At 36.6% G+C, this 12,093-nt stretch overlaps 1 protein-coding gene across 1 annotated transcript in view; it reads left to right on the top strand.

The window, feature by feature from the left end:
* Nucleotides 1-12,093, top strand: part of ELMO1 (engulfment and cell motility 1) — a 160,767-nt gene that overhangs the window by 84,922 nt on the left and 63,752 nt on the right. Inside the window, exon 16 of the mRNA XM_053468334.1 lies at nt 8,429-8,565. Within this exon, the coding sequence (XP_053324309.1) occupies nt 8,429-8,565 (137 nt within the window). The remainder of the gene's footprint in view (nt 1-8,428; nt 8,566-12,093) is intronic.

Below are 12,093 nucleotides of genomic sequence, written 5' to 3' on the forward strand. Positions count from 1 at the left end.
CATTTATTTCCCTTGTGGCTGATTTCTAGCTTTATAATAATAATAATAATAATAATAAAAAAACCTTACTTTTAGGAAATACTCTTATTAATTGTATTAGGGCAGACAGACCAACAATAAATACTTGTTAGCTACTTCTTTCTTGTATCGACTGTTTTATGTAAGAAATAAAGTTTTATCTTTAGCTTACTAAAACTAAACTCGACCCTTGGCGCAGCCGAATTAAAATCACACAAACTTTTGAAGTTTTTAAAGCTCTAATAAAAAAATATTTATACTTTTTTTTTCCTATTTTCCAATCAGTTTGATTAGTGAATACAAGTAAAATACCTTTTTTATTTAATGTTTTCCCTATAATCCTATAGTAGATTTACGATGTTTGTCGTCATATATTGTTCATTCTTATATGAAGTTATTTGCATACCTGGGAACTTTCTGGTTTTGACCCACAGAATTCCAGGAGAAGCACCACTTCTCCGGTTCTCCAGGTCAACACCCAAATTCTCTGGGTCACAGGAGATTTCCCCTTTAAATGGGGATGTTTCCCGTGATGTCAGTGACCACTATGCGCGGTCCTGGCCATGTCCCGCAAGGGTTGGCTCCGTGTAGCCAGACACCAGAAATTCCCAGGCATGGTTATTTGTAATTTATACACTTTTTTTTTTTTTTCAAACTTCAAAAATGTCATTCAGAGCTCTTAAAGGGGCGCCCCACTGTCCCATGCACCCTCACCAACAAGAATGCATGTTAAAATACTTTGTGGGGAAGAGGCAAATGCAGAATCCCTTCGTGCATTTGTGAGTGGACCACATAAAAATCTAAAAGGGACATTCAATAATCATATGTATTATCATATTTATTAAACTGTGTATATGATATGATATATACTCTTTAAGTATATTCACAGAAAAAATATAGTTTGATAACAGATAAGAACCCATCTAGCCTGCCCATTATTTCTCCTGTAAATACTCCTTAACAGGTCCTCAGTCTTGACTTATATAGGAAAAACATATCAAAACTAGTCTTGGCACAGGGCATCCCTGGCAGCTGTCTGGGGTGTCTGAAACATAAGGCCCCCAGGCAGTGCCATATTATTCCTTAGGAGACATGTTTAAAGTGGTGGCACAGACTTTACTACTAGCAAATTGCCAAATTGGACCAAAATTCCATGTGCCCTTCTTCCTCTACAATGCCCCTACTTTCGAAGAGATCAGAATGTTTTTTAATTGTTAAAACCATAATGCTATCTAATGAAATAAATAAATACATTTGGGTCGGTTGCACCAAAGACCATTCTTTCCTGAGGCATCGTTTGATGTATGTTTTTGACAAACCCAGAGGAATTATCTGGTGGTGATGGAAGTGTCAAATCTGTACTGGTCTGAGCCTGTGAACAATAAAGCTTAATATGTATATGCGTGTGTCTATCAAATAAATATATTAACAAACCCTGTATGGGAAAAAAAAGTTAGTATAAAACAGATGGAACGCATTTTTATTGTAACAATGGGGACTCTCTCAGTTATACTCTGCAATCTGTCAAGAGACTGAGATTTACAAAATATTGGGCTAATAGGACATAAGGTCATGGAATTCCTGTTTATAACAATCAGTTCCTAGTGTATCTTCCTCCACTTCTCCAAGTTTGAATTAATATTGTTTGTTATTTGCATAGGCAGTATTATGGTTCTGGTATGGATTTTTTTTCCATTTTTATATGACTAGAAATCACTGCAGCATATTTGCTAAGGTGGCTTTATAAAGCTTGAAGGAAATTCTCAGGGCCGCCAGTTAAATTACCAGCGGAACACCGGTGATTTATTTGCTGGTGCACAAAACAAAAAATATTCTCAAAACAAAATCTTAAAAATAATGCCCAGCTCCAAAATGGAACCCTCTCTGACTGACCAGCCTAACTACAAACTATACTTCCCTGCCAGAACCCAGGCTCTGGAAACCTCCCCCCAAACACATTTAGCTTGAAGGTCGCTGTCTCCTGACCCTGGGAGCACACTGGGAACTTCCTCTGCCCACAACAGTATCTCTGATTTTCAGGCTCCAAGGGTTTCTAATGTCCACCACCAGTGCCTGATGCAAGCCTCATAGTCCTGGTCCAGATCATGTAAACCCAGCTTTTGGCATCCAGTCTACATCATTACTGGAGTAGGAGAATTGGCCACACGGTTTTCCAAATGCTCCTCCCCAGTGACCCAGGAGGCGAGTGGGATAATTCTTTCCCCTATACACTGTTTATTAACTAATGACCAGATCTTTTAAAAAGTTTTAGAAGCCTGAGGTATTTTATGTTTCTCCTCATCATGTGGAGATGATGACAGGTGATCCAAAGTCAGGGCTGCAGTGGGAACCGGATCTTCTTCTTATGGAGCTGCAGTCTCATTGTAGGGATATGCAGCCCCTCCCTCCATTTCATGGCTTGGAAAGGACTGTGTCTTCTAGGACCCCCCTAAAGTCTTTAAGGAAGGGTAGCAGCCAAAAGGCAAGTCTTTGGAAACCTGGCTCCAGTTCAGCATTGCCAGTGCAAAAAAGTGAATTCAAAATATAGCATGTACCCCAAAACTATGAAAGGAGTGCTAGTGAGCATGTGAATAAAACATTAGTCCTGTACTAGGCCCCAGCCCCTGTCAGCTGTTATAAAAATAACCCACCAGCCATAGGCTAGAGCGTTGATGGGCAAAAAAATACGGGCATTAGAGTCCTGGATAGTAATTGACGGTGTGAATTCTGTGCTCATTTATAATGTCCACTTGAATAGTTATGGAGTGAGGCCAACACAGGTTGAGAGTTCTTTCCATAATTCAATGAAGAACTAGATTGGTTTTCCTACCATATTCTGTAATATCATATCAAAAGCAGCTTTTTTTTAGCATAGCAAAAGCGAGACATCGTGTATATCAGGCACATTTAGCATTTCAATGGCAACATTACCAATATGGCTGCTATCTCTGTACTGAAGGGGTTAGTGCCTACGATTAGCTTCCTCATGCACAGCTTTTATCAACTCTTCCTTTTGAAATCCTTCAGTAATACCTCACCTCAGACCTTTCCACTACTCTTACAGCACCATAATTATATTCATTACAGATAAAATCTTTGTTCACTCTCTGCTTTCTTTTGCTGAAATGTCAAGACTGATCACATGCTAATTATTAAAGGTGCATTTATCTGCAACCATTACTCTGTGGTTTCATATGCACTATGAGACCCATTGTCAACCCTAGACGTTTTGTATGTCACATTCTCATCTTTACAGTGGAATATAGCACCAGAAAATTAGTGTCTAAAGTAGGTAATAACTTTTTATGGGCTCACTGCATTGAAACAGCATGTTTCTTAACCTCCCGACATTCACAGAGGTTGTTGGTTAACATACCAGTCTATGTGGTGTCCTTTAGATGAATAGTTCATTTGAGTGAAGGTGGCCCACTGGTTAATTCGGCCACGGTAATACTCGTTATAGCTGCTTCACGAGCCAACAAAGAATTGTAGGACTGTTTTAAGAAAATTTGTTCTCATTCTCCATTTTGTGGTTATGCTAAAGCCTGGCATTTGCATGGCAGACCTGGTGAATATGTGACTGCTCAAGGTCACAAGATTCGGAATCTTGAATCACTGTCCTCATCCCTGGTACCATCAAGGTCACTGTTCATTATGCATGCTTTAAAAACCCTCCTCACAATATAAAGAGGAGCATCTTAGCATCAGGATGAAAATAATTACCATGCTTTCATTTGATTATGGAGATCCTATCACATTATCTATTACTAAAGAACAGTGATTGCTTTAACCTATACATAATTCAGTTATGTTGTAGCCTTCTAATGTTAATGCATTGCTAAGGAAAAGTTAAATAAATTACTTGGACAGCACTTACTTCTATGCAGCCAGCTTTCTTTTACCTATGGTGGCAGGGATTGTGAAAATGTATGTTCCTTTAAAAATTATGAGGGGTTCAGATCCACCTTTACAAAATCCAAGTTGACACATCATTAATTGCACTCTCTATCTAATATGTTAACCAAGTGAACTGTAACAGGTCCTTCATTTTATATTTTGTATGTTTTAGCTACCTGGGGTACTTGTCTGTTATCCTCCTTGAATAGTTTTAAAACGCCAAGTAATTTTTGGCCCTTGTTAATGTACAGCTTATCATAAGAGTCATTTCTGTGTTGGACTGTAGCCATCTCAAACATTCAGCAGGTGTTCTTCACATTATCAGTGCTTGCGTAGACATTTAGAAGCTGAATAATTTAGCACCTGCACACTCAGGCATGTACTTACAGACTAGGTTACGAGGTTTTTAACGTTGATTTCAGTGCCTTATTTAATAATCTAATGGGAAACCAGTATTTACCTTACAGAAAAATAGGTGACTGTCTTCAAATAAGCTGTTAACGGTCTTCAGTAAGTCCACTGTAACCCAGTGGTGAATTACTAGCTATACCACTTGAGACACCATCAGGATGATTGATGTCCATATATCAAACAGAATCACCAGTCACAACTTTTTTTTGGTAGGTTGAGTGATCAAAGTGGATGTTCTGACTAATCCATCTACAATATAAACCGCTACATTTACCTGATGTTGATAGTGATGTTGTAAGAGGGTAAGAAAATGTTAAGAAATTTTAAAACAAGAGCTTATCTCAAACTAGACGATCATGTAACAAAGTTTTAGGTTACCAAGAGGGTAGTACTCAAGTAGAACTGCCTCCCTACAGAAGTGTCAGAGTCTAATACATTGGGGAAATTTAAATGAGTTTTAAGCATAGGATACTCGTATGGCCATCCTGAATCTAAGACAAGACCAAGGACTGATGAAGGACTGAGTCTTCGTATCAGGGGAAATGGAGATACTAGATGGGTTGATGGGTTCACCTTTGTTGTTAAATTCTTTGTTTCTGTAAATTGGACAGATTGTACGCCATGTGCACAGGGGATTATATCACTTTGTCAAGCATCTATTATTATAGTAAAATGTTAATATTTTATCTTCAATAGTTTCTACTAAGTGCACGAAAAGTGTACGAAAAGCCACTTTTGTTTCCTAGCTGTTCTGAATACATACATTTATACCTTTTTTATTGCGAGTATGATTATTACTGTAGTTACGTGCACTAAACATCCCGCATGTGCAACGGAGAGTTGAGCACTTAGCGAACAAACCCAGAATGGGTCTCGTGATACCTATAATATAGACCGCTATAAATATTGTCTTGCATTCCCTACTGTTTTCTTTTGTGAAGAATAAGCAAATGATACTGTTTATGCAAAAAAAAAAAAAAAAAATGTGTGCTAGAGTTTTAGGACTTGACATGTAATCAGTTAACATTGAGCGTCACCCACTCTTGCTCTAAATGCCTGATTGAGGCTCATAATCTACTAGGATAATATGCTGGTGCAACTTTTTCCTTTTAGCAGGGCTTATAGATCACACACAATTTTTATTTCTTATAATGTTTTTTTTTAAAGATGATGTATGACATAGATGCAGTATGTTAATCCATATGTTAAATAAGAATGAATGATAAGAAACTCTGTTTCAATATTGGAATGGTTTATTGTAGCTATAGTTTCACTGGACACTGGAAAATTGTTTTACTTTTTATTTTTTTTGCTTTTTTATTCGATAAAATAAGTGTCAGTGATTTGTTTCTATAATCGTATTTCTGTAAAAACAATTTTCTATAATCTATTTCCCCCATGGAAATATCTCAAGCAAAATGGGTAATTATTATACAGTCCATCTAGCATTAGATAACGTCTTATTGATATAAAAATAAATAGAAATAGGTTATTAGAATTCCAATGGCTCCTTTTAAGGTTCAGCTTTGTCAGTATAGCTAAAGTTAGGAGCCGCAAGGTTAAACCAGACATTGCCTGATCAGAGTTTGTGACGGCCAAAGTTGAAATGAGGTCTTCTGTTAATAGATGTGAATTTGAAAAGCCTCAGGTGTTTGAATGATGTGAACACAGACCTTTTCCGCTAATCAATTGCTTCTGAGCCGCATGGAAGCCTAACAGATTGCACCTTCTTTCCTTTAGGCCTTTCAAATGCCTTATGTTTATTCATCTTTATGTGCTTTTACGCCATGGATTCCTGCTCTGAGGAGATTACAATTTAAAGCTACAGTGTGTTGGAATATGGGCCAAGTGGAAATAAATCTGTTTGGCTGCTTACAAACTAAAAACATAAACTTAAAATGGTGGTAGAAGTTAGTAAATGTGTCTAATGTCTGATGTAATCATCTATGATTATTTGTCACTGCTACCCAATCTTCTTAATAACCTTTTTTATGAATTCTCTGAATTTATTCATGGTCCACTGACTTAAAATGGCTTCTGATATATTGTGCATTGGCCATTTAAAATATTGGAATGTGTTATATTGTATTTGCGGCTTGTGTGTCTTAGATTTGTTTATATATCTGAATCTACTAAACGTAATTATCACAGATGCTTCCCCTTCAGAAAACAGAGTCCGTATTAATGGAATACCCCAATGTTCACAAGCAGGGCTCTCTCCCCCTAATGTGTCTGTTTGTCTTAGTCTGTCAATTCTTGTCTTGTCATACCCCTTGAATTTATGTATTGTATTAAGCGCTGTGTAAACTGTTGGCGCTATATAAATAAAAGATAATAAATAATAATAATGTTCAGCACATGACCAAGTCCAGTGAAATGGCCAGGCCAACACAGAGGCCAAAACTATAGGTGGGAACTTCAGTGTTAGCGTGGACCGTGGACCTTTCCATCTTGTCATTCGTACGTAGAACATAATGTATAAATGCTGAGTAGATATACTCTGAATGCCCCACAAGCAGCAATAGACAGATCAATTACTGCAAAACTGCATTCCTTGATGTCCCTCAATTACAAAAATATTTTTTTATTATTATTTTTTTTTTTTATGTAGAAAAATTTGAAAAAAATTGCTCACAGCCAAACATGGGTTCATCCAGTAACTTTCTAAGTATATTTGTCTGGATAAGAATAAAGTTATGATTAGTCTCTAGTCTTCTAGTTGAACGCATGCCAAGGCTAGAAATTAACATACGTTATAGGAAATCAGTGTGAAAAATCAAATAAGTAAGAATGTTATTAGAGAAGCATTATTGGCGTGAAGGCTGGCAGCATTACTTCAGTTTTTATCTAGTCGCATTAAACGGCTTATATTTTAGAAACAGTTTTACGACCTATGTAAATAGAATCAGCTAATAAGAACCGGTAGAACTCACTTTTTTATATATACACATATATATATCAAATTTGGTTATTTAAAAAAATCAGGAATATTAGTGAAAGTGCCATTTCTAATCAAATTGTAAAAAATGAACTAATAACACTTTACATATATCAATTAGCCAATGTCAAAATCTAAATATTAAGTTTTAGGGGGAGCATTTGCTTGTTTTCTTCTTTGATATTCATGATTTTTGATAATTAATATATATATATATATATATATATATATATATATATATATATATATATATATATATATATATAATGTCAGGTTCTGACAAGTAGTAATCTTGAGTATGTTATGTGTAAAATCGAACATTACATTTAGGGGTGGGTGCGGTTATGGGATGATTGACAACAATCATTATCACACCTGGGAACATCCAGGCTCTAACTGCCTGGAGCCCGCTATCTTCTGTGTGTGGGCGGATGGGTTTGTCTACATCAATGAGTGGGTCCGTCAACGTCCAATATTTTTTTGCAGTAATCCAGTGGATTAAAAAGCAAAGCAGACTGCCATGGAGGGAGGAAAAATATGGAATGTCTTGAGTAATACTGGGCTAATGAGAGGTGAAACTTTTGGGAGGCCCACAAAGACTTGCTCAAGGCCACATTAACATTAAAGATAGCCCAGGTTAGGTTCAGCCAAGGTATCGTAATGATGCCAAGCAAACGTATAAAATAAAGTTTACCTTGAGAACTATACCTACAAACCATATCCTGTAGAGTGCCCGTCACCTAGATTGTCACCTTGATAGTAGGACGGATAGAAACATTTAAATACCTAGAGTAAACGAAGTACAGGATGAAAGTTTATTTCAAAGGAGGACAAATGCTAGAACAGGCGGTTATAATCTACAACTAGAGGGTCAGAGGTTTAGATATTGTTTAAGGGATTTTTACTTTATTGATAGGGTGGTAGATAAATGGAACAGGCTCCCATCAGAAGTGGTAGATGCATGAGATAGGCATAAAGTTACCCTCAATGGGCAGATCAGATGGGTTGAATGGTTCTTCTCTGCTGTCAAACTATATATTTATATGTGTGGAATGTGAGCATTATTACTTAAGGCAGTCTAATGTTACAGATATATTTATACTACATGCTGGTATTAACTTTCTGTTTTTAATGCAAGGTTTCTCTCACTTTGTCTGACTTCAGCTAGTGAAACCTGTAACGATTTTCACCCAATGTTCTTCACCCACGACCGAGCCTTTGAGGAGTTTTTTTGTATCTGCATCCAGCTGCTGAACAAGACCTGGAAGGAAATGAGAGCAACGTCTGAAGACTTCAACAAAGTAAGAGAATAGAGAAAAGATTACATTTTGTGAATATAATGTTAAAAAAAAACACCTGATCCACGTTGAGAAATAAAAATTGATTTATTTGTTGGTGTACCAGAACCACGAGCATACTCCTTGTCTCGAGAAAACTAGGGTATGTATTGTAACTAGCCTTAAGACAGGAATACAATTTAGAAACAAAAAATAAAAATGTAATCAAGTACTAAAAACATGTTGCAAAAAAATAAATTACTTTAAAAAAAATATATATTTTCACAGTAGCCCTATTTTTATTACTAATAAGTTGCTCTCATTAAAGAAAATGCTGGAGACCTAAGGTCTAAATGGAATAAGACAAGACAAGTAAAAAAGAAGCTGAGAGCGAGCTAGCTAATGCTGTAGGTCAAAATCTGCAAACCATGTTGACTAGATAGAGCAGGAATACAGATATCTTTTTCACGTAGTATTATTTTAACTCACATGCCCCCTTTAACTATGCCACACTCACACTATTCCTCCATTGTGCTTCTTATGAGCTCTGGCTCCATACATACACAATTAAAATATGTTGTTATAATACAACCAGAAACCTGTACAATGACTCCATACTTTGACTTGAAGGTCACATTGGGCTGCAATCCAAGAGGGTGATTGCATGGTGTCAATTATACCTTCATAGTTACTACTTTCACATGGCACTTTGGTTTTTTTTTTCTGAAAAATACCCATCGGAGGTGAGCTACTTGTCACTTTAAGACATGTTGGTCGATGTGGGATGCCTTCGAAGCTTGGGGACAAGGAAATGCTCCATGTTGTCCCTTTTAGCTTGGTGGTGCCAAGCAAAGGAGAAACGTCCAGCTGCCCTTCAATCTCATGACAACAGTTCTTTAACGTAGTTCTCTGTTAGGGCTTGTATAAATGAAATCATCTGCATTTTTGCAGCAAGTAAACCAGTATATTATTCATATATTATTCCCCGCATCTACTTGAAGTAGTTTAGATAGGAGGGCCAAGCCTGTGAAAGACATGGCCCTCCAAGGGGGCAAATTTCAAGACATATTACGAAGTTGTTTTTCTCTCCGGATAGAGTTTATTTTACCTTACTAGTATTTAAATAATATATAGTAATATTTTGTCCATTAAGCCAAATTTAACAAACTCTCATTTAGATAACAGGCTTGAATGATTTAAAACACGTTCTTATCTGCAGCTCCCTTTAACACACTGTTCTTTACTGCTCTCCTGATTTTCTTCTAAGGCAGCAAAGTATTATTACTGGCCAATTTTTTCCATTAGGCTTTTCTTTCGTTTAATCTTGCAGAATGGAGGTAGGTAAAGTACAGATATGCGCTGTATGTATTTAGAATAATAGCGCCTTAGGTTCAATGTAATAGGCATCTTTTAAAAAAAAATAAAAAAAAAAAAAATCCCAATGACTCAAAATTAAATACCATAGAAAACACACCTAATGTGAGATGAAAGAAGTTACCAGGAGACTATTACTAACTCCTTGTGTCCTAGGAGTCCTCTTCCCTTTGGGTTTTATGCACAAATTGAACTTCATGTCAAGCTACAGAATCATTTAGCTGGTTTTCGGTTGTATTTTTGTGTTTCCCTGTTGCGCAACAGCTCATGAGATAAAAGCCATTGAACGCAGGATGTATATGGAGCTTGACCAGACATGGAAGCAACATATATAAAATGGGTGTATATAAATGAGGAAGACATACCTAACATTACCCATCATTTCTTTTGTAGTCAAGTGTGCCCATCAGGACCATGACAATTTTTGTATTTTTCTTTAAATCTACTTCTGCTCTTTTTCATTTAGTATACTGGCTTTTGTCCTTCAAGTATATATATAATATAATATACATACATACACACACACACACACTTGGGGGGGGGGTCTAGTGCACCCTCTTTGAATTCAGTTCAACCATAGATGAACAATAACAAATGACATATTACACCGTGCCACGATTTATTCAACAAAAATAAAGCCAAAAAGGAGAAGTCATGTGTGAAAAACTAAGTACACCTTATGATTCAATAGCTTGTAGAACCACCTTTAGCAGCAATAACTTGAAGTAATTGTTTTCTGTATGACTCTATTAGTCTTCTACATTGTTGCAGAGAAATTATAGCCCACTCTTTTTTTACAATGTTGTTTCAGTTCGTTGAGGTTTGTGGTCATTTATTTCTGCACAGCTCTCTTAAGGTCCTGCCACAGCCTATTTTTTTCAGCCATTTTGTTGTAGATTTGCTTGTGTGCTTGGTATCATTGTCATGTTGCATGCCCGATTTCGGCCAAGCTTTAGCTGTTGGAGAGATGGCCCCACATTTGGCTCTAGAATACCTTGATATACAGAGGAGTTCATGGTTCAGTCAATGACTGTAAGGTTCCCAGGTCCTGTGGCTGGAAAACAAGCCCAAATCATCACCCCACCACCACAGTGTTTGATAGTTGGTATGCCGTGGTTTTTGCATGACGTTGTGCATGACGTTGTGCACTATGGCCAAACATGTCTACCTTGGTCTTGTCTGTCCAAAGAACATTGTTTCAGAAGTCTTGTGGTTTGTTCAGATGCAACTTGGCAAACGTAAGCCATGCTGCCATGCTCTTTTTAGAGAGAAGAGACTTTCTCCTGGCAACTCTTCCAAACCAACCGTATGTGTCCAGTCTTTTTCTCATTGTACATTTAACATGCTAACTGAGGCCTGAAGAGTTTTATAGTAACTCTTGTGTTTTTTTTTTAATTTCTCTGAGAATTGGGATGAATTTACTGGGACATTGACTCCTGGGAAGATTGCCAACTGTCTTGAATGTTTTCTACTTTTGAATAATCTTTTTTGCTGTAGAATGATGGACTTTAAATTGTTTGGAAATGTCCTTATAACCCTTCCCAGATTGATGGGCAGCACTCACCTGAATGCTCCAGACCAGCAAACTGCTAAAAGTTTGACTATTATAGGTAGTCACACTTGCTGATAATCAATTAATCAAGGGCATTTGATTAGCAGCACTTGTTTGCTTCTTAGCAGTAAAGGTGTACTTGTTTTTCCACACATGGCTTCTCCATTTTGGCTTTATTTTTGTTGAATAAATTATGACATGGTATAATTTGTTATGTGGTGGTGTTCATCTGAGGTTGTATTTACCTCAATTTCAGACCTGCTAAAGAACAGATGATTGTTATTTATGTGTTATTATGATTATTATTGTTATGTGTTATTATGTCCTGATATATGTAAAACCATAAAAAACCATAAAAAAGAGGCTGTGCTTTTTTTACACCACTGTATATATGTGTATATACCATCAGCCATAGCTGATTTTAACCCATTGTATACCAGAAAATGTCATTGTTCATCTGGGGCCATTTTTTTTGTGACATACTTGGTAAGCCATCAGTGGCCAAAAAAATTTGGTGTGTGAAATAGGCCAATTTAATGAAGGGTATCTGTATTTATGTCTTTAAATAGATAGATTTAACCTTGTCTATATAATTTTTGTTTCTATTTATACTGTAATGTTCTATA

The sequence above is a fragment of the Spea bombifrons genome, chromosome 5 (genome assembly GCF_027358695.1).
Source record: "Spea bombifrons isolate aSpeBom1 chromosome 5, aSpeBom1.2.pri, whole genome shotgun sequence".
Classification (NCBI taxonomy): domain Eukaryota; kingdom Metazoa; phylum Chordata; class Amphibia; order Anura; family Pelobatidae; genus Spea; species Spea bombifrons.